The sequence below is a fragment of the Oncorhynchus keta genome, chromosome 34 (assembly GCF_023373465.1).
Source record: "Oncorhynchus keta strain PuntledgeMale-10-30-2019 chromosome 34, Oket_V2, whole genome shotgun sequence".
NCBI classification, from domain to species: domain Eukaryota; kingdom Metazoa; phylum Chordata; class Actinopteri; order Salmoniformes; family Salmonidae; genus Oncorhynchus; species Oncorhynchus keta.
This window is the reverse complement of record NC_068454.1, coordinates 38127148-38148172: the sequence shown is the minus strand read 5'-3', so window position 1 is coordinate 38148172 and position 21025 is coordinate 38127148. Positions and strand designations below refer to the sequence as shown.

Genomic DNA, 21025 nt, shown 5'->3' with positions numbered 1-21025 from the left:
TTTAATGGTCACTGAATCAATTCTCTGTTCACTGTGGTATAATAAAGTACGTGTTACAGTTCAAGTCTCCTCACTGAAAAGCTGCATTGAGAGCATAGAGATATCACGTGAAAAGTCAATGTTATACTTTGACCATTTTGCAGTGAATTTTTCAATGATGGTTGCAATATGTGATTATCATTATACCAAGGAGTGAGTGGTATATGCTGTGTACTAGAACCTCTAAAACATTTCCTGTCTAAAAGCAAACAGAGAGCTAGTCGTAACTCTAAATTTCACCCAAAGTATAGAAATTTCCTTTTAAGATGTGTCGGAAATGCAGGGCTGGCAAGTTGATCTGTAGTGCTTTCCCCCCTGATTTGCATATCATTTACTGCATCTCCTTTTGTTGACACCCCAGGGCCCAAGCTGAGATTCTGATCTTAATAGGAAGAGTAGGGTGGTATGACTGAAGATCCCTTGTACTCAGCGGGGAAAACATTAGAGCTCTGTCTAGATAGCAGGACCATCCACAGACAGTACAGGGTTTACTCTGGTTTCAGAAGCTTTAGGTGGCCATCGGTGAGTAAGACTACATACCGTAAGGGTCAGAACTAAGTCGAGTTGCATTCAGGTTTTGTGGGATTATCAAACGTTTAACAGTTAGCTGTGTCTTTCTTTCACATTGTGAGACATACTATACTTATATACACTAATAATGTTATTCATGCCTGCTTCATGCCTGCTTAAATAATGAATTGAAAGATTATTGGCTATTAATAAGTCAGAATCCAGTCTTGATGAGTGGCAGCTATAGAAAAGAGTCGGACCAAATTTCAAGTACCAATAAGATCTGCTTAGTTCCTCTAATGTCAAAGAAAGAAACATACTTTTTGATTCAATTGGTAAATCTCTTCTACCAGAGAAGTTACAAATGAGATGCCGTTTTAGATTGAAACTTTGGCTGAATGAAGTATGTCAAAGTAAGGGAATGTACAACAGTGTAAGTCTGAGACTCAATCTCTGATATAACCACAAATACTGACATTAAAATTAATAGTTGATATTATTTATTACATTTTTTATTTTATTATTTAAGAAATATTGGTACATTGTATTACAGTATTTTTGTCATGCCCTGATCTGTTTCACCTGTTCCTGTGATTGTCTCCACACCCTCCAGGTGTCACTTATTTTCCCCAGTGTATTTATCCCTGTGTGTCCTGTCTCTCTGTGCCAGTTCGTCTTGTATGTTTAGTCAAGTCAACCAGCGTGTACTTCCTGTACTCCTTTTGCTATTCTCCTTTTTCTAGTCCTCCCGGTTTTCACCCTAGCCTGTTTCTGGAGTCTGTACCTGCCTGCTAGACAATTCTGCCTGCCTTGACCACGAGCCTGTCTGCCACTCTGTACCTCCTGGACTCTGATCTGGTTTTGACCTCTTTGCCTGTCCACGACCAATCTCTTGCCTACCCCTTTTGATTATTAAACATTGTAAGACTCCAACCATCTGCCTCCTCTGTCTGCATTTGAGTCTCGCCTTGTGCCTTGATAGTACGAACTGGCCATGACAGACCAAGCAGACTTGGACCAGCTCCGCCATGTTGTCTCCCTACAGGGAGCCACCATTAGGAGACATGAGGAGTTGGTACAGTGCCTTTTGGAAGGGCTCAGGTCCTTGACGGAACGCCACAACCATGGGTTAAAGGCTATTATGGAGCAATTCAGGGAGTTAACTCAGAGGCTGCCTGCGTCCTCTGAAAAACTTAAATCACCCATAAATGTTTTCCCTATCTGTGGTGAGTTTGTACAGCCTATCCCGGGTCCCCGAGAACCCCGCTTACCTCCTCCGGAGCGATATTTGGGGAATCCTGGTACCTGCCAGGGTTTTCTTTCTCAGTGCTCGCTTATTTTTGAGCTACAGCCATTTTCGTTTCCTTCAGACAGATTGAATATAGCGTATATTATTACGCTAATGTCGGGAAGGGCGCTCTCCTGGTCTACGGCAGTTTGGGAGTAACAATCTGCCATTTGTGGTCATCTGGAGGAATTCATTGCAGAAGTGAGAAAGGTATTTGAGCCTCCGGTTTCCGGTAGAATGGTGGCCAGTAAACTCCTTGACTTGTGTCAAAACTCCCATAGTGTGGCAGACAACGTGGTTGATTTTCGCACGTTGGCCGCCGAGAGTGCCTGGAATCTGGAGTCTCTTTTCAATACTTTTTTGTGCGGATTATCTGAGGAGGTAAAGGATGAGCTAGCTGCTCGGGAATTGCCGATGGATCTCGACTCCCTTATCGCCCTTACCATTAAAATAGATGGACGTCTAAGGGAACGTAAGAGTGAAAGGAGGTCTAGTCTCGGGCACACTTGTGCACCCGCCATGGCGCGTTCACCTCCAAGGAAATTCGCAAGTTTCCGAAGGCAGCTCTTCCGAGAAGATTCGAAGCCACCTGAGCCCCCTCGGGAATCTACGACAGGTGACTTGGATACTCCTGAGCCTATGCAATTGGGAAGAGCTAGGTTGTCAGTTGGGGAACGCTCACGAAGGATGAATAATAACTGTTGTCTGTACTGTGGAGGGGCAGGACATTTTATAGCTACCTGCCCTATTAGGAAACTCTTGTCTCTAGTGGGTACCAGTACTATGGTGAGTCAGACTGGGAGTTCCCTAATTCCCATCACCCGCACACCCCTCTTTTTGCTCTTGTGCTGTGGGGAGACCAATCTAAGTCTCTGAGTGCTCATTGACTCTGGGGCTGATGAAAGTTTTATGAATTATAGCCACGATAGCTTCGGAGCTTGGTATTCCCACTCAGCCTCTCTCTGTGCCAATGAACGCTAGGGCACTGGACGGCCGCTCTATAGGGGAAGTCACTCATAGTACTGTGCCCATTCAATTATGGGTTTCTGGTAGCCACAGTGAGACGATACAGTTCCTCCTCATTGCATCTCATGTTCCGGTTGTATTGGGATTTTCCTGGCTTCAAAAGCACAATTCGATGATTGATTGGACCATAAGCTCCATCCTGGGTTGGAGCCCATTTTGCCATTCCCACTACCTTCAAGCAGCACAGCCATCCTCAAGTCGTCTTCCTCAGGATGTTAGCAAGACTGTAGATGTCTCTGCTATCCCCACAGAATACCATGACCTCCTGGAAGTGTTCAGTAAGGCACGTGCTACTTCCCTTCCCCCGCACCGTCCTTATGATTGTGCCATTGATCTTCTCCCAGGCACTATACCACCTCGGGTCGATTGTATTCTCTGTCTGGACCAGACAGACACCAAAGATATGGAGGAGTTCATAGAGGACTCTCTGGCCACTGGGGCCGTCCATCCGTCTGCATCTCCTGCTGGCGCAGGGTTTTTCTTTGTGGAGAAGAAGGACAAGACCCTGCGTCCGTGCATTGACTACCGTGGACTTAATGACATTACTATCAAGAGTCGTTACCCCCGACCTCTCCTCGGCGTTTGAACCTCTCCAGGGGGCCACCATATTTTCCAAGTTGGACCTTCAAAATGCCTACCACCTGGTTCGGAAACGCAGGGGTTGATGAGTGGAAGACTGCCGTCAACACAGCCAGTGGACATTATGAGTACCAGGTCTTGCCATTTGGACTCACCAGCTCCCCCGCTGTTTTCCAGGCTTTGGTCATTGATGGGCTTCAGGACATGCTAAACCGGTTTGTGTACCTTGACGACATCCAGTTTTTTTCCCCGATCTGCACAAGAACATGTTCTTCATGTCAGACAGGTCCTTCAGCTCCTCCTGGAGAACCAACTGTTCGTGAAAGCCGAGAAGTGTGAGTTCCACCGCTCTGCAATCACCTTACTGGGATATGCCATTGCTGAGGGCAATGTTCAGATGGATCCTGGAAAGGTGAAAGCAGTGGTGGATTGGCCTCAACCAACGTCCAGGGTGCAGTTGCAATTTTTTCTTGGGTTTGCAAACTTCTACTGCCGTTTCATTCGGGACTACAGCACACTGGTGGCCCCCCTCTCGGCGCTCACCTCTCCCAAGATACTGTTCAAGGTCTTTCAACAAGGCCTTTGTGGACCTGAAGCATCGGTTCACAACAGCACCCATCCTCATCCATCCGGACCCCTCGCGCAATTTGTGGTGGAAGTGGATGCTTCGGATGTTGGAGTGGGGGCCGTCCTGTCCCAGCAATCTACCCAGGACCAGAAGCTTCATCCCTGTGCCTTCCTGTACCATCGTTTAAACCCTGCAGAAAAGAACTACAATGTTGGCAACCGAGAACTTGCTGGTGGTGAAGATGGCGTTGGAAGAGTGGTGGCACTGGCTGGAAGGAGCAGAACAGCCATTTCTGGTCCTGACCGACCATAAAAACTTGGAATATCTCCATACAGCCAAGCGCCTCAACTCCACGCAGGCCCGGTGGGCCCTCCTGTTCACCAGATTTAACTTCACCATCTCCTACCACCCAGGGTCAAAGAATGTGAAGCCTGATGTCCTCTCCCGCCTATACAGTTCCTCTGCCACACCCTCGACCTCTGAAACCATTCTCTCTACCTCATGCCTTGCTGCCACTGCGGATTGGGGTAATTGAGAACCTGGTCCACGAGGCACAACTCTCCCAGCCTGGACCTGAAGGGGACCCGGCTAAGCAGCCCCTAATCCTGTCCGGTCCTTGGTCCTGCAATGGACTCATTCCTCCAGGCTGACCAGTCATCCAGGGTCCCGTCGTACACTAGCCTTCCTCCGATAATGTTTTTGGTGGCCCACAATGGTTCTTGATGTCTCTGCATTCGTCGCAGCATGCACAGTGTGTGCTCAGAATAAAATAATAAGTGACTCTGCGGCAAGCTCCTTCTGGCTTCCTTCAGTCCCTCATCGTCCCTGGTCTCATATATCTCTGGACTTTGTCACTGGTCTCCCTCCATGTGATGGCAACACTGTCAAACCTGATGGTAGTCGATTGGTTCTCCAAGACCGCCCATTTCATCCCTCTCCCTAAACTACCTTCTGCCAAGGAGACGGACCAGCTTATGGTGCAGCATGTCTTCTGGATCTATGGACTCCCGGTAGACATGGTCTCCAATCGGGGGCCTCAGTTCTCATCTCAATTCTGGAAGGCATTCTGCAACCTTATTGGGTCGTCGGCCAGCCTGTCATTCGGATTCCATCCCCAAACTAACGGTCAGTCGGAGCGGACCAACCAAGACCTGGGGGGGTGTATTGTCATGCCCTGATCTTTCACCTGTTCCTGTGATTGTCTTCACCCCTTCTAGGCGTCACTTATTTTCCACAGTATATTTATCCCTGTGTTTCCTGTCTCTCTATACCAGTTCGTCTTGTATGTTTAGTCAAGTCAACCAGCGTGTTTTTCCCGTACTCCTTTTGCTATTCTCCTTTTTCTAGTCCTCCCGGTTTTGACCCTTGCCTGTTTCTGGAGTCTGTAACCCTTTGGATTACGTTGTAAGACTCCAACCATCTGCCTCCTGTGTCTGCATCTGGGTCTCGCCTTGTGCCTTGGTAATTTTACATTTCAACACTGCGCTGAGAGTATTTCATATGGAAATTGCAAGAAAAATACCCCAAGAATCATTGGCCTCAGTATAATGTGGCTTTGGCGATTGTGCAGTTAGTTCAAAAGCACTTCACCTCCGGTTGTGCAGCAACGGATCCAGCAGTAATTATAATACTAGTTGTGCATTACCCCCTTACTGGGGATATTTCGTTCCTCTGAAGACCGGCTGAAATAGGTCACCACAGCACCCAATAGATCGTCTTAAAAGTACACTGAATCAATTAAGTGTGATCGTGCTCCCTTGATTATTTTGGCCCTGTTTAACCATGGAGAAGAATTTCCAATTGGCTTACTAGTTTTAATAACAAGTTGGACTGTGGTAACATATGGTGCTGTAAGTGGGTGTTACTTTCCCTCTTTCTCTCTGCCAAATCAAGTCCCTGGCTGATTGTCTGCCTGGGCATATGAGAGGAGGTGAGCTGTGGATGTAACAAGCTTGGGTACTTGATTATGTGTCATATGGTAAACGATGTTACACCGTTTGTTCTTAGCTTAGAATATGCCTGCCAAAGTAGCCGTGGTGGTGTTGGACGGAGAGGTGGACACCAACCAGACTCTGTCTGTGTGTGTGTGTGTGTGTGTGTGTGTGTGTGTGTGTGTGTGTGTGTGTGTGTGTGTGTGTGTGTGTGTGTGTGTGTGTGTGTGTGTGTGTGTGTGTGTGTGTGTGTGTGTGTGTGTGTGTGTGTGTGTGTGTGTGTGACAGGTAAAGGCTTGAGGTCTGCCACCTGTTTTGTTTATTACCTCTTTATAAAACCCAGCTCCCTTTTGTTTTTCCATCGTTAAATCTGCCTGCATCTGGTGGAACAGAGGATTCCTTTAATGTGGTTAACATTACCACTGATGTTATTCTTGCCATTTTAACTATTTGCTCCAAACACAGGGCTCCTGAGTGGCGCGGTGGTCTCAGACACTGCATCTCAGTACTAGATGCGTCACTACAGACCCTGTTTCGATTCCAGGCTGTATCACAACCGGACGTGATTGGGAGTCCCATAGGGTGGCGCACAATTGTCCCAGCGTTGTTTGGGTTAGGGTTTGGCTGTAAATAACAATTTGTTCTTAACTGACTTGCCTAATTAAATATATATATATTTTTTTAAACCTACAGCCAGCCTTGAAACATTCATATCAGCTAAGTATCATACTCCCACCACCTATCTGATATCTCAAGCTACAGCCTTTACAAATTATGAAAAGCTTTTATTTTCCACAGCAGGCACGTTTACCTTTTCTCCTAATAGTGATGTCTTACTAATAGTGATGTCTTACTTCAAAGAGCAAACACGATTAAGCCAACACTGTCCTTTTTCTATATCCTTTGAGTTCAAAGGGAGAGTTTTTGAATATCAATGTTTCTTCAGCAGTCTTTGCAGACACACTCTGTTTTAATTAAGTTTATGTGCTTTTGATATACAGATGTTTAGCTTTGCATTAAAGAATTTCAACAGGGACCCAAGTAGACATATGGTAATAATTTGAATATGATCATGCATTTCTATCTTAAGTTACGGCTTATGTCAGGGCTTTTAATTTGTCATTTTTAGTGTGTTTTTTGGTGATATTGTTTTTCTTCTACTTTGGTGGGGTGGGGGTGCATTGTGGGCTGAACAGGTGCGTTGAAGTCTTACCTTACTCTATGATGCTCTTAGCAAGCTAATGATTGAAGAAATGGGCAGGCATGAATGTCAAACAGATGTCAGATGTGTTGAGGGTTCTGTGCAAAAGAACATTCCCTGAAGAGTGCATTAATAAAGAAACTGGTTGAGCCAGGGAGAGAGAATACAGAGTAAAGAGGGATAGAGGGAAGAAGGAGATAAAAGAGTCTGAGTACACACATCAAAGGCATCTTAATGACAAGGGATGCCATTAGGGTTACAGTGGCTTTTGTTTCAGCTTCCTCACACCTGCAATTTGTTGAGGGCATTCTATGCACAGTTGAGATGCTCACATTTGCATGAATAGAAAATGCATGAATAGAAAATGTATGCATGATGGGATAGAGAGGACCTTTCCTGGAAAGTTTTCCCCTGTAATTTGGGTAGCTAATGACCGGTTCTCCTCAGAAGACTTTTATTTAAGAAACGTGCCCTCTACATTTGTACCTGTATACAGGTTGAAAATGGCAGATTCTAGCACTGATAAGCGCCTAAATTGGAAAGCAGTGGCTACACAGTAACATGCTATACATGATGCCAGAGCTCAGGGTCTCCGCTTCACAGCCCTGCATGGGTTTTGACTGACAGCCGTCGTTAACTTGAGAGCCATCCTCCTGCTAATTGGGCAACATTAGCAAATGTTTTGTTGTCTTAGTTGGGGAAATGCTGAACATTTTGAGGACTATATGTATTTTAAAACATGAGACGTTGAGGATTATAATAAATACCGCTTTGATGTCATATAAGCGATCCAAACACGTCCAAACGTTCACTTCCCATTTCCATATCATAAAACTCATGTAATACAGTGTCAACATTTATGATCATTATGTTTGATGTTCAAGATGACATGGCGTTATACCCTGGGCTGTCCTGAACAGAATGAGCCTATGTTTGTTGTAATGTGAAGAACATTTTGCCGCGGCCCACTCATCTGAATGCACTCATGACGTCATTCTATGTGCACCAAAATCTGCTTCTCTGAATTGCCTTGTGAAAGCCTAACGATGTCAAATCATATTTTATCATTTAGCTAGTCATGTTGGCAAAAGGAACAAGCTTTCAAATTATGCCCACCTGACCCAGATTGCGGGTTATGATGGACTGTTTTTGGATTGCTTAAAACAACAACAGTAATTGTGTGTAGGCGGGGATGCAGGGCTGTTCCAAACAAAACAACTACAAGTGTGCTTGCTCTAGTTCCTCAACGGCAAAGCTAGGAGAGCCCCCCCCAAAAAAAAAAAAAAAGCACCTCATAGTTGAAGACTCTTCTTTGAGTCATAAGAATGTATTGAAATAACTTTGGAGATGTGTACACTTTGGGGAGTTGGCCACTTGGAAACCCCAGTTTGACCTCTCACTCAAACCCTTATCATTTTTGTCTCATTTATGTTGCACCTACCCCAAATGATCCAATAATATTCTTATCATGTTACTGGATGTATCTAGAGTATCTAGAGTATTTTCAGTTTTCGTTATTAACAAATGCAGCAAAAAGTACAGTACATGTGAAATGCACATAAAATCAACAATGTAATGTTTGGAATCAGTCTTGTCTCGAGTGAGCTGTTGTGTCCTCACCTTTAGTCTAATAATTTTCCCATAATCTCCAAACTGTTCCCATTTTAATTGCAACCATGGTTATGCATATGATTTTTATATTTCTTCTGTAATTAACATTTCAATGTAGCCCTATCCATATAGGCCAATTCTCACGAGTGTGAGGGGTTTTAAGCTAGCAATGGAATATACAAAACAGCGTAAGGAAACCACATTCATCCCGTATCCTACAAAATGTGTTTACCTAAAAAGTTGTTTTGTTGGAATGGGGCTTGACAAATCAGAGCATGAAATTCTGATTAGCCTCTCTCAGTTTGTTGACTGAACGGGGGCACAAGCAGACTTGGCATGGCCAAAGGTGTAACCTGTTTTGTTTTGCCTCGGCACTGCTCGGCCCAGATGGTGTGACCAGCTGCCATGGAATAAACGCTTGGCGGGAAACGGTGTGAGAATCACTGCAGCCTTGTGGTAGTTTGGGAGGCAAAATGGGGAAATGTGTCTTTCTGCCACCGCCAAGAGAAATAGGATCCTGTCACCTGGTGCTTCATGAAACAACCTGATTTTACTGTAGATCACATTCGCATCCAATGCATCCGTGACTTGATTGGTTGAAATGTAAGCTTTTATAAGAAAAAATGTCCACTTCTTATGACACAAGATATAGTATAACACATATACAGTACCAGTCAAAGGTTTGGAGAAACCTACTCATGCCAGGGTTTTTATTTATTATATATTTTTTTTCTACATTGTAGAATTATTTTGAAGACAACAAAACGGAGAAATTACACGTATGTAATCATGTAGTAACCAAAAAAAAAAGTGTTAAACAAATCAAAATATATTTTATATTTGAGATTCGAAGTAGCCACCATTTGCCTTGATGCACACTCTTGGCATTCTCTCAACCAGCTTCACCTGGAGTGCTTTTCCAACAGTCTTGAAGGAGTTCCTACATATCCTGAGCACTTGTTGGCTGCTTTTCCTTCACTCCGCGGTCCAACTCATCCCAAACCATCTCAATTGGATTGAGGTTGGGTGATTGTGGAGGCCAGGTTATCTGATGCAGCACTCCATCACTCTCCTTCTTGGTCAAGTAGCCCTTACACAGCCTTACACAGGCGGTGGGTTGTGTCATTGTCTTGTTGAAAAACAAATGATAGTCTTACTAAGCACAAATTAGATGGGATGGTGTATCGCTGCAGAATGCTGTGGTAGCCATGCTGGTTAAGTGTGCCTTGAATTCTAAATACATCACAGACCGTGTCACCAGCAAAGCACCCCCACACCATAACACCTCCTCCTCCATGCTTCACGGTGGGAACTACAAAAGCGAAGATCATCTGTTCACCTACTCTGCATCTCACAAAGACATGGTGGTTGGATCCAGAAATCTCAAATTTGGACTCATCAGACTAAAGGACAGATTTCCACTGGTCTAATGTCCATTGTTCATGTTTCTTGGCCCAAGCAAGTCTCTTCTTCTTACTGGTGTCCTTTAGTAGTGGTTTCTTTACAGCAATTTGACCATGACGACCTGATTCACGCGGTCTCCTCTGAACAGTTGATGTTGATATGTGTCTGTTACTTGAACTCTGTGAAGAATTTATTTGGGCTGCAATTTCTGAGACTGGTAACTCTAATTAACTTATCCTCTGCAGCAAATGTAATTCTGGGTCTTTCTTTCCTGTGGCAGTCCTCATGAGAGCCAGTTTCATCATAGTGCTAGATGATTTTTGCGACTGCACTTGAAGAAACTTTAAAAGTTCTTGAAATGTTCCGTTTTGGCTGACCTTCATGTCTTAAAATTATGATTCACTGTAATTTCTCTTTGCTTATTTGAGCTGTTCCTGCCTTAATATGGACTTGGTCTTTTACCAAATAGGGCTATCTTCTGTATACCAACCCTACCGTGTCACAACACAACTGGCTCAAACGCATTAAGAAGGAAAGAAATTCCACAAATTAACTTTTAACAAGGCACACTTGTTAATTGAAATGCATTCCAGGTGACTACATCATGAAGCTGGTTGATAGAATGCCAAGAGTGTGCAAAGCTGTCATCAAGGCAAAGGGTGGCTACTTTGAAGAATCTCAAATATAAAATGTATTTTGATTTGTTTAACACTTTTTTGGTTACTACATGATTCCATATGTGTTATTTCATAGTTTTGATATCTTCACTATTATTCTACAACATAGAAAATAGTAACAATAAAGAAATAACCTTGAATGAGGTGGTGTGTCCAAACTTTTGAATGGTACTGTATATAAGTAAGAACATTACACAATGTTTCTACATTATGAAGTTAGACAAGCTAGTCTTTCTACATGTTGTATTGCCTCGACCACATGTGAATCTGCTCATATCTAAGTAGTGAGAACTTTCACATGCAGTAAGTTCGTCTGCAAGATGTGCTCTTGTCCCTGGCTGGCATATCACTCAGCCTAATTGCCTCCTGATATGATATCTCTGTTCCTCATCTTTCCTGGCAGATCAGGCTGTGACCCTGAGAATTATTGTGGGAGGGCTGGATTACCACACACAGGGTGGGCTGAGTAGGTGAAATGACCTGTCCCTCCTTCCTTGACCTCGGGCCAGCCTGCACATTGCCATGGCTTTGCTTTTGAAAATGCAGAGATCCTCTGCTTCATAGGTTGGGGGAGAAACGAGAGTTGTATCGCATTGCAGGGAAAATCTTGAATATTAGTGAGACCAAAGTTGGAGCTCTTCTATGTTGGGGGCTGTGAACAATGGCAGCTTTCTGTCAGAGAGCAACTTCAAAGGTCTGCTGAGTGACTGCTCTGAGTTACACTTTGTTGTAGATCACTGAGGAAATTCACAGATGTTTTCTCATAGGAGACGCCATTATAGCGGCTCAAGTATCCAGTAGCCTCGAGCGCCTCTCTTGCTTTCTCCCTCTCAGCCCCCCTCTCTCTGCCTCTCATGTCTCTCGTGTGAGACAGATGTGGAACCTGTTTTCTCTCCCAACTGTCCAGAGAATATGAATAGTTAAAAAGGGGTTCATGTTGTGGCATTACCCCCCAACTCCTTCACAGCTGCAGTTCTAACTGTCAATGTGTTCAATGCTATAAAACCGGATGCAACTACACTTTCACTTACACCACATATTCGCAATTTTGGAGGGAATACTTGTTCCTGAAATGTGAAACATGTCCTTTGAATAAAAGTGAATAGTCAAAAATGTTGTATATAGATTAAATAAGCCATTGTGCCTGGAAATGACCCCTCTGTCCTCTGAAAAAGCATTTAAGTGTTTCATTTCCATGTCTTAATTCTCTGGACTTGAAGTCAACTATGTTCAAGTAATACAAAAGGAATTTATGACATATTGTAAACTGGCTTGGTCTCTCTTTCTTTTACAGATTGCTTTCTTTAAACCTGACGTCAACCAAAAAGAACTGTATATTTTGTCCGACTTGAATTGTACTGTATATTGTAATGACCATGGATGATTTATTTTCCTGTAAGTGGATGTGAAAGCTGTCCTTTTCTTAAGTGATTGTGTGTTTACATGTCTGCATTTTGATTAGCAATATGAATTGCCCCAAAAAAAGTGATTGTGAAGGCCATGATCAATAGTCTTCGTTGATGTCACTTATCCAAAAACATGAACTTGATATGAAATTGTAAATAGCATGGTTTATCATACAACTCGTGCTAAATCATTTACCATAAGTCACCTTTAGTGTAATGGCTGGCTTTAATTGCTATTATTTTTTCAATGTATTCCACTCTATACAGTATAATGTCAAATAGCAGCTTATTGTAAACTTGTAATTCACCCCCATGTGGAATCAGTTGTAGCCAGTAGTACTTGCAGATAGGCATTTTTATGTTGAACTCGCTGCATACTGATTTTACACGTACATGTTCTCACTATCTTTCTTTGTATCAACATTGTTTTGTACCATTCTAATAAAGTGATTAAAACAAATCAAAGATACAACATTACTCCAATCTTTGCCTTTTGTTTGAACTGTCAGTAGGCCTACCACACAGGCATCCACCCAGGTCACATGTACAGTACAAGATGCATTCATAGTTATAGACCGTTTTTATGCCATAAATGTATGTTTTTAGACTATATAGAATATCAAACTATATGAATATTTGAATTTGAGTTACTTATTGTTGGTTGTAAATGCAGTACACTAATAGAATTCATGTAAAAACAATAAGGCACTTGCTCTTCCTCAAGCCATGTTTTAACTTTATATGAGCAAACACCAGTTCTATGGAAGTCTCTTTTGTAGTTCAATATAGTTTAGTGGATTAGTGGTGAGAATATTTTTGGAAAATTAAGATTGCTGTGCACTATATTATGCAGCAATAATGTGCGTAGGAAATTACATCCTTATTGACATGTGTAACTTGGTCTTCATTGACCATAGTTGTAAATACGATTCATTTAGGCATCAGGCCTAAACTCATTTCATATATTCAGTGTAGCTTCCCCACTCTTGCAAGCAAGCAGCCTATGGCTTTGCAGAGAAACAGGGTTTCTGCGTGGCCCAACAGGACTCCCCCCTTTCCCCCACGACTGTGTGTAGAGCCGTGGGAGAGGACCGGAACATTAATCCCTTCAAAGGAACAGATCTCATTCTAAATCAGCCGCTCCAAAGTATTTGAGAGGACAGTGATTGTTTCTGCAGGGAAGCCTGATAATGATCACTGCGTTGATATAAAAGAAAACTTCCATTGCTCTACAGTTGAAGTTGACTAGACTACAACAGTTTTACAAAAGTTTTTTGCTGTTACTTATTCCTATTAGAAAATATATCCCTTTATAACAACAAAAACCTTAGTTTGTTTCTTTGTTTTATTTAATCTATTTCCAAATACTTTCTGTCATTCTGAAGGTCTTACTTATATGCTTATGTTGTTGCAACCTGGTCTCAGAGCATTTTGTGTTATTATATACGTACATTCGAGACACTCCCAATAAGGTCTTATATAGTGATGTTGTTGCAATCTGCTCTCAGAGCATTTTGTATTATTCTGTACATAAATCCGAAACACTCCATTTAGTATGATATGTTACGGTTCGTATGTTTACATAAGACAGATGATTATAAGGCGAAGCTCTAGCAACCCAAATGTCGCAAGTTAGAATATCATCACGGACAACTTTTGCATTTAGCTAATTAGCAACTAGGGGAAAGTTGCGAGTTCGAATCACATCACAGACTATTTTAGCTAATTAGCAACTTTAAAACTACTTACTATGTTTAACTACTGAGCATGTTAACTAACCCAAACCCTAAACTTAACCCTTCACCTAACCCTAACCTTAACCCTTTTAACTAACCCTAACCTCAACCCTTTAACCTAACTTCTAAACTTAACCCTAATGCCTAAAACCTAGCCTAGTTAAAATATCGTAATATATCACACGTTTGCAAATTCATAACATATCATACGTTGTGTAAATTCGTTACATACTGTATGTTTTTCTAATTCGGAACTTATAACGCATTTTGTAAATTCGTAACATATAATTCGTTTTGTAAATTCGTAACATATAATTAGTTTTGCAAATTCGTAACATATAATACGAATTGTAATTCGTAACATATCATACGGAATGGGATATGGACATCCAGAAATGAATACATACCATAAGAAATGTAACATATCAAACTACACTGAACAAAAATATAAAATGCTACATGCAACAATTTAATTTTTTTTACTGAGTTACAGTTCATTTAAGGAAATCAGTCAATTTAAATAAATTCAGTAGGCCCTAATCTATGGATTTCACATAACTGGGAATACAGATATGCATCTGTTGGTCACAGAACTTTTTTTAAAGGTAGGAGCGTGGATCAGAAAACCAGTCAGTATTTAGTGTGATCACCATTTGCCCCATGCAGCGGGACACATCTCCTTCGCATAGAGTTGATCAGGCTGTTGTAGTAGCCTGTGGAATGTTGTACTACTCCTCTTCAATGGCTGTATGAAGTTGCTAGATATTAGCGGGAACTGGAGCACTCTGTCGTACATGTCAATCCAGAGCATCCTACACATGCTCAATGGGTGTCATGTCTTGTGAGAATACAGGCCATGGAAGAACTGGGGCATTTTCAGCTTCCAGGAATTTGTACATATCCTTGTGACAGGGGGCTGTGCATTATCATGCTGAAACAGAAGGTGATGACGGCGGATGAATGGCACGACAATGGGCCTCAGGATCTCATCATGGTATCTCTGTGCATTCAAATTGCCATTGATAAAATGCAATTGTCTTCATTGTCCTTAGCTTATGCCTGCCCATACCATAACCCCACTGCCACCACGGGGCACTCTGTTAACAATGTTGACATCTGCCTGGTACAGGTGAGCATTGTCCTACTGAAGTCGGTTGCGATGTCAAACTGCAATCAGGACAAGACCCTGGTGAGGATGACGAGCATGCAGATGAGCTTCCCTGAGACCGTTTCTGACAGTTTGTGCAGAGATTATTTGGTTGTGCAAACTCACAGTTTCATCAGCTGTCCAGGTGTCTGGTCTCAGATGATCCCGCAGGTGAAGATGCCGAATGTGGAGGTCCTGAGCTGGCGTGTTTACACGTGGTCTGCGGTTGTGAGACCAGTTGTACTGACAAATTCTCTAAAACGACGTTGGAGGCGGCTTATGGTATAGAAATGAACATTCAATTCTCTGGCAACAGCTCCGGTGGACATTCCTGCAGTCAGCATGCCAATTGCACGCTCGCTCCTAACTTGAGACAACTGTAGCATTGTGTTAAGTGACAAAACTGCACATTTTAGAGTGGCATTTTTCTTGTCCCCAGCACAATGCACATGTGTAATGATCATGCTGTTTAATCAGCTTCTTGATATGCCACACCTGTCAGGTGGATGCATTATCTTGGCGAAGGAGAAATGCTCACTAACGGGGATGTAAACAAATTTGTGCACAGAATTTGAGGGAAATATGCTTTATGTGCCTCTGGGAAATTTCTGGTATGTTTAATTTCAGCTCATGAAATAAGGGACCAACACTTTACATGTTGCATTTTTTTGTACAGTTTCTCAGATTTACGTACAGAATAATACGAAATTATGTGAGACCAGGTTGGTCCTTGGCCATGAAAGACCAACAAGCTCAAGGCAGAGATGCAGGCAGGGGGTTTCAAAATTGTTTCCACTTTCTTGCGGATGGGAACTCCTCCTTCCTTGCCAGGTCTCTAACACTGGCACAACTTTTTAGAAAACACACATAGAGAGGGTGATGTCTCCATCTGCCACGTTTGACACCTGGATCAATTGAGGGCTATCTAAATAAGTTATGGTTAATACTCTGGTAGTTACGTAAATGAATTGCTACAACAGTTGCATTTCGTTACTGAAAGTAGCCTATGGGATATAGTTGTCAGGCTACTGCTTCTATCACTTTCAACTTATCCGATAGCCAATTTTGCCACTAGTACGTAAAAGTCACTTTACACACTAGAACGCAAATGACACCACTATGAGCTTTTGAGGTTAACTATCAAAGAATGAAAGAAGTGAAGTGATATTGACATTGACATGTCTGTAATCAGGCCAGGGTATAAACTGTAATCTTCTTCCAAGACATGTTGTACTCTGCCAGTTGACATGTGTTGATTAATAAACTATCAGGAGCATTTTAGTTCCATGGAAACACGTTATCAACATCATAATTGTTTGTTATAATAAAAAAGTATTTCATTTATATTTAGGAAAAAAGGTAAATGCTTCCCCAGCGACATTAACTTTGTGTTGAGACTTGATTTGCTCTCATTAGCTACTCCTCTTGAAATTATCAAACAGCTATGCGCCAGGAGATCTCCAGAGATAGCAATGTTACATTGTCACATCGGGTTGTGCTACAAATCCTTAATTACAAAAAGAGGATCAGATGACTACAGCATCCAATACCAGGGTCTCCAGGCGGCATGGGGGTCTTTGATCAAGAAAATCCAATTATTTGTGTATATACATTTCCCACATAGTGATTACTTCATTAATTGTCCCGCCTTTATCTCCTCCCTTCCCATCCCCCCTAATAATCAGCTCTTTTATCCAGACCAACAAACACACCATAGGAGCTTTGTGGATTCAAAGGATTTGCTTTCCCCTCTCATACAGCCGCTATTCTTTGATGATTGGGCAGCGGCAAACTTCAAAGTAATAAATCTTATTTCTGACTGGCTGGCGGCCCACCAAAGTCCTTATCAAATTCTAAGAAGTGATCCCTCACTCTCCAGATAGTCCAAGGATATCTCGAGGAGAGGAAGTATTGAGAGTGAAGACTTTACCACGTCAAGACATTTTTCTACGCTTTTACATTTATCTCAATTAGTTTTGATATTGTGATCTGTTTTTAACCAAAAAGAAAGAGGACGTTTACCATGGCAGCAGTGGCTGTACTGCGGAATGAAACACTCCAGGCTTTTCTTCAGGTTTGTTAAAAACTTTTGGCTCTCGTTGTGGTGTTATTTGTCCTTCTCAAAATATTACTGTATGTATACGGTAGTTTAAAACTAAACATTTAGTCCGCGCGTATTGTTAGTTATTACGCGTGGCGCATAATGCGAATTTTAACCTGGTTCATCTATAAAAACGTATTGCATAATAACGGAAATGTGGCTGTTTGATTTACTGTATGTGGCGAATAATAACGGATTCAATGATTAAGTTGCAACTATATGTTTGTATTGTAGTTATTTTTCTGGAGTGAGAGTGGATTAAAACTAATATTGGGCAAATCAATGTCGTTTTAATTGCCGGAGTACCCATTTCTTTTCAATACAGTTACAACTCTAGTTTAGAGCCAAGTCAACACATAATTAATCATTATTTGTTTTACTTATATGCAGGACCGCACTCCTAACTCTTCTCCTGAAAACTGTAAGCACTCTCCACTGGCGCTCTTAGCTGCCACTTGTAACCGGATCGGACACCACCACGGATCAAGTCCGTCGGATTTCCTCCAGGTTCCTTATGACACTACTTTAGGCTCGCCGTCGCGAATTTTTCATCCTTGGAGTAACGAGGGGAATCCTCAAAGCACTCTCTCTAGCAATTCTACTTTTGGACTATCATCTAAATCCCAGCTCCACATTCAAAGTTCATTTACTTCCCACCACGAGCTCCCTCTCACCCCTCCAGCGGACCCTTCATATCCTTATGACTTTTCTCCAGTGAATATGTTACCGTGCTCAATGCAGTCGTTACAGTCCTCTTGCCCACCCACCTACGTCCCTGCTGTATCTTACGCAGCGCCAACTGCCATGCCAGGTTTCGTTACGGGACATTCTGGCCTTGTGCACCAGCAACAGAGGCAGTTATCCCCTAGCCCAGGGGAGGATATTCCGTGGTGGAGTCTCCAACAGGGAAATCACGTCAGTCATCACCACTCAATCACCACTCAATCCCTTGGCCACCACCGTTTCCAACTGCAGAGGGGCTTGGTGATGGGGCATACAGACTTCGCGCAGTATCAGACGCAAATCGCTGCCCTCCTTCACACAAAGTCCCCCCTCGCAACAGCCCGAAGATGTCGGAGATGCAGGTGTCCAAACTGTCAGTCCTCCACCTCAAACGATGAGCCCGGCAAGAAAAAGCAACACATCTGTCACATACCAGGGTGCGGGAAAGTTTATGGCAAAACTTCCCATCTCAAAGCGCACTTGAGGTGGCACTCGGGAGAGCGTCCATTCGTTTGTAACTGGCTTTTCTGTGGCAAGAGTTTCACCAGGTCGGATGAGCTGCAGAGACACCTGAGGACTCATACTGGGGAGAAGCGCTTTGTTTGTCCAGACTGTTGCAAGAGGTTCATGAGGAGTGACCATTTGGCAAAACATGTCAAAACCCACCAAAACAAAAAAAACAAGTGTCATGAGAAGACGTTTGATCATCACGTGAAAAGGGAAGATATGAGGAACGTGTAGTAGCCTACGTTAGAGTCAATTTGATATCATAATCAAGATAGTGCAATATAAGTCCTTTACTTAGTTGAAGTACAAACTGACATTTCCATTATTTTTGGTTACTTAGTTTTTTCTTACCTACTGAAAAACTATTTCTCTAACATTGCAGGTCTGTTTAGGATGATTTTTGTTGTTGTATATATGACATCTGTCTCAAAAGTTATCATGGGATCCTGGAGAACTTACTTTAATACCCCAATGGGCTAGTATTCTGTGTCTATAAACCATATCAAGAAAGACAAGTTTCAACTTGTGTTTGGATCACTGTCTTCGGTGGAAGATTTCACTTTCTTGTAAATAATATTTAATAGCTTTTGTTGAATGAAAGTGTCCGTTTTCGCTCCATGTGGGGTGTTTTAGCATGCTCTTGAAAAGATATGCTATTGTTGATATGACCCAAATACTGTGTGAGAATAAAAAATATACAAATGTCCCATATCAGAATTAGTCTCATTTAATTTTTCATAACATATTACCTGAACAACAAAAAAATATATATCCTACAACTTCCACGCTGTTTCAATATGTTTTGTGTTGTGGTCACACTGTACAGTTAGTTACCTGTGTGAGGACTTGCCCTTTGATCAACCGGTTTACCATCGTGCGGACCATTCACCCATTGCTGCTGCTTAGACTGAGAATGCATATTAATAACAGGACAAGTTTTGTGCCATAATTGTAACTGAGAAGTTGGTCAAACCCATGATAAAATAGTGAATCGTGGAATTTTACCTTCGACATCCACTAGTAACACGACATTCATCATTTGAAGGAATATAAAATGGTCCACTTCAGGTAACATGGAAAACCACACGAATGAAATGTGGAAGATTCATTTAGGCAAATATGGTTTTCAAACTCGAGAAACAATGAAGTTGCACCTGCCTAAGAATTATATCCTGACCTTGATCAGTGATGTTGGCACATAGATCCTGTAAAACCATAGGTTCTCTTAAGTTATTATTTGTGATAATGAAACTGGTCATTAACATCACATACAGCAGTGTGCATTAGCCTGCATGATCATGTCAGCACCAATCAGAATCAGCTAGAATCATACTATCTCCGCAGATAAGGTGTCCAACTACCACTAAAATGAAAAGTTAGTGTATGTATGTATGTTCAATTGTTATGACATAACAAACATAATTGTATTCAACGACATAGATGGCTTTCAGAACATACCAGCTAGCTAGCTTGTTCTTGTGACTGTTATGTCAAGACAAAAATGCTTTAAAAAAGTCACCTAAAGTTTGACATTTTCTGTGACCCTCCAGATGAACAGAATAATTATTGCCCAAGACCAGTGCTTTTCCTGAGACCCAGTAGGAATTGATATCCAACAGTTGTTCCCAACGCAGTACATGAGAAATACTGTGTGAAATAACCAGTCAGTATATAGTCCATAAATGATTGGGCTACAATAGAGATGATATTGAAATGGTACCATTTTACAGTGAAAAAAGTTGATCTGAAGAGGAATTTTATATTTCAATTAGAGGTGTTATGAGCACCATATTGTTCTTTAAAGCTTTTCTTCTGCTGTAGATTTCTTTAGAGAAATACATTTAGTTGACTTGGAAGTCTCACACATATTTCAGTTCAAAATCTAAACTAAAGTAAGGCATTGATTAGACTGTAGGTGCTGTATCACCAAACAATCATAAATATTGTCGCAAAAAAAAAAACAGTGAAGCACAGCTGCAAGCCCATAAACCTTGACATATCAGGGGGGAAAACTCTCAGAGCCATGACGGACCAAGCCCGGAGTACCTGTCATATGTACTCCGGGCTTGAGGCCCTACTGAAACCAATGCAGTGACCAGGTTTTGGGATCAGTTGAAACGGCCGGCCTTTTCAGCTGCAGAGCATGTTTGAAATAATATGCAGTCTAAATAAGTTTCCACTTAAATCATCCTGTAAACATCGAAATGTTAGACACATGAATGCAAATGGGTATTCTTGAGCCACAGGCATATTGAGGTTTTTCAACTTGGCCTATGCCTCAGATCCAGTAACCCAGTGTTTGATTGAATTGAGGGACCTTAACACTCAGTACTTGAGACAATTCATATCTAAACACTTAATGAGATTGAGTGCTTCATCCAGCTTCCCCACGGGACATCTCCACATTCCACGGACAAACAATAGTCATCTACAGTACAGTCATCACACAAAAGACGGGAGGGAAGAGGAGGGGGGGTATTGTAAACCAAAAACATCGGTGGTGATCATTGAAAGGAGTCTTCACCATTTGAACTTTTAAGTCTTGATCCAAATTTCATTATCCTATTATGA

General features: G+C 42.1%; 2 protein-coding genes across 6 annotated transcripts in view; both read left to right on the top strand.

Annotated features, from left to right (window-relative positions):
• The window catches only part of myo3b (myosin IIIB), a 107580-nt gene extending 94863 nt beyond the window's left edge, over nucleotides 1-12717 (top strand). For all 5 annotated transcript variants that reach the window (XM_035750102.2, XM_035750101.2, XM_035750104.2 and 2 more), the window contains one exon: nucleotides 12129-12717. The gene's annotated coding sequence lies outside the window, so the exon portion shown is untranslated. The remainder of the gene's footprint in view (nucleotides 1-12128) is intronic.
• Nucleotides 12718-16856: 4139 nt separating this feature from the next.
• On the top strand, nucleotides 16857-19163 carry sp5a (Sp5 transcription factor a). Its single transcript, XM_035749124.2, has 2 exons — nucleotides 16857-17197; nucleotides 17615-19163. The coding sequence occupies exons 1-2, from the start codon at nucleotides 17147-17149 to the stop codon at nucleotides 18686-18688; spliced, it is 1125 nt and encodes a 374-aa protein (XP_035605017.1). The 5' UTR covers nucleotides 16857-17146; the 3' UTR covers nucleotides 18689-19163.
• Nucleotides 19164-21025: the final 1862 nt, after the last annotated feature.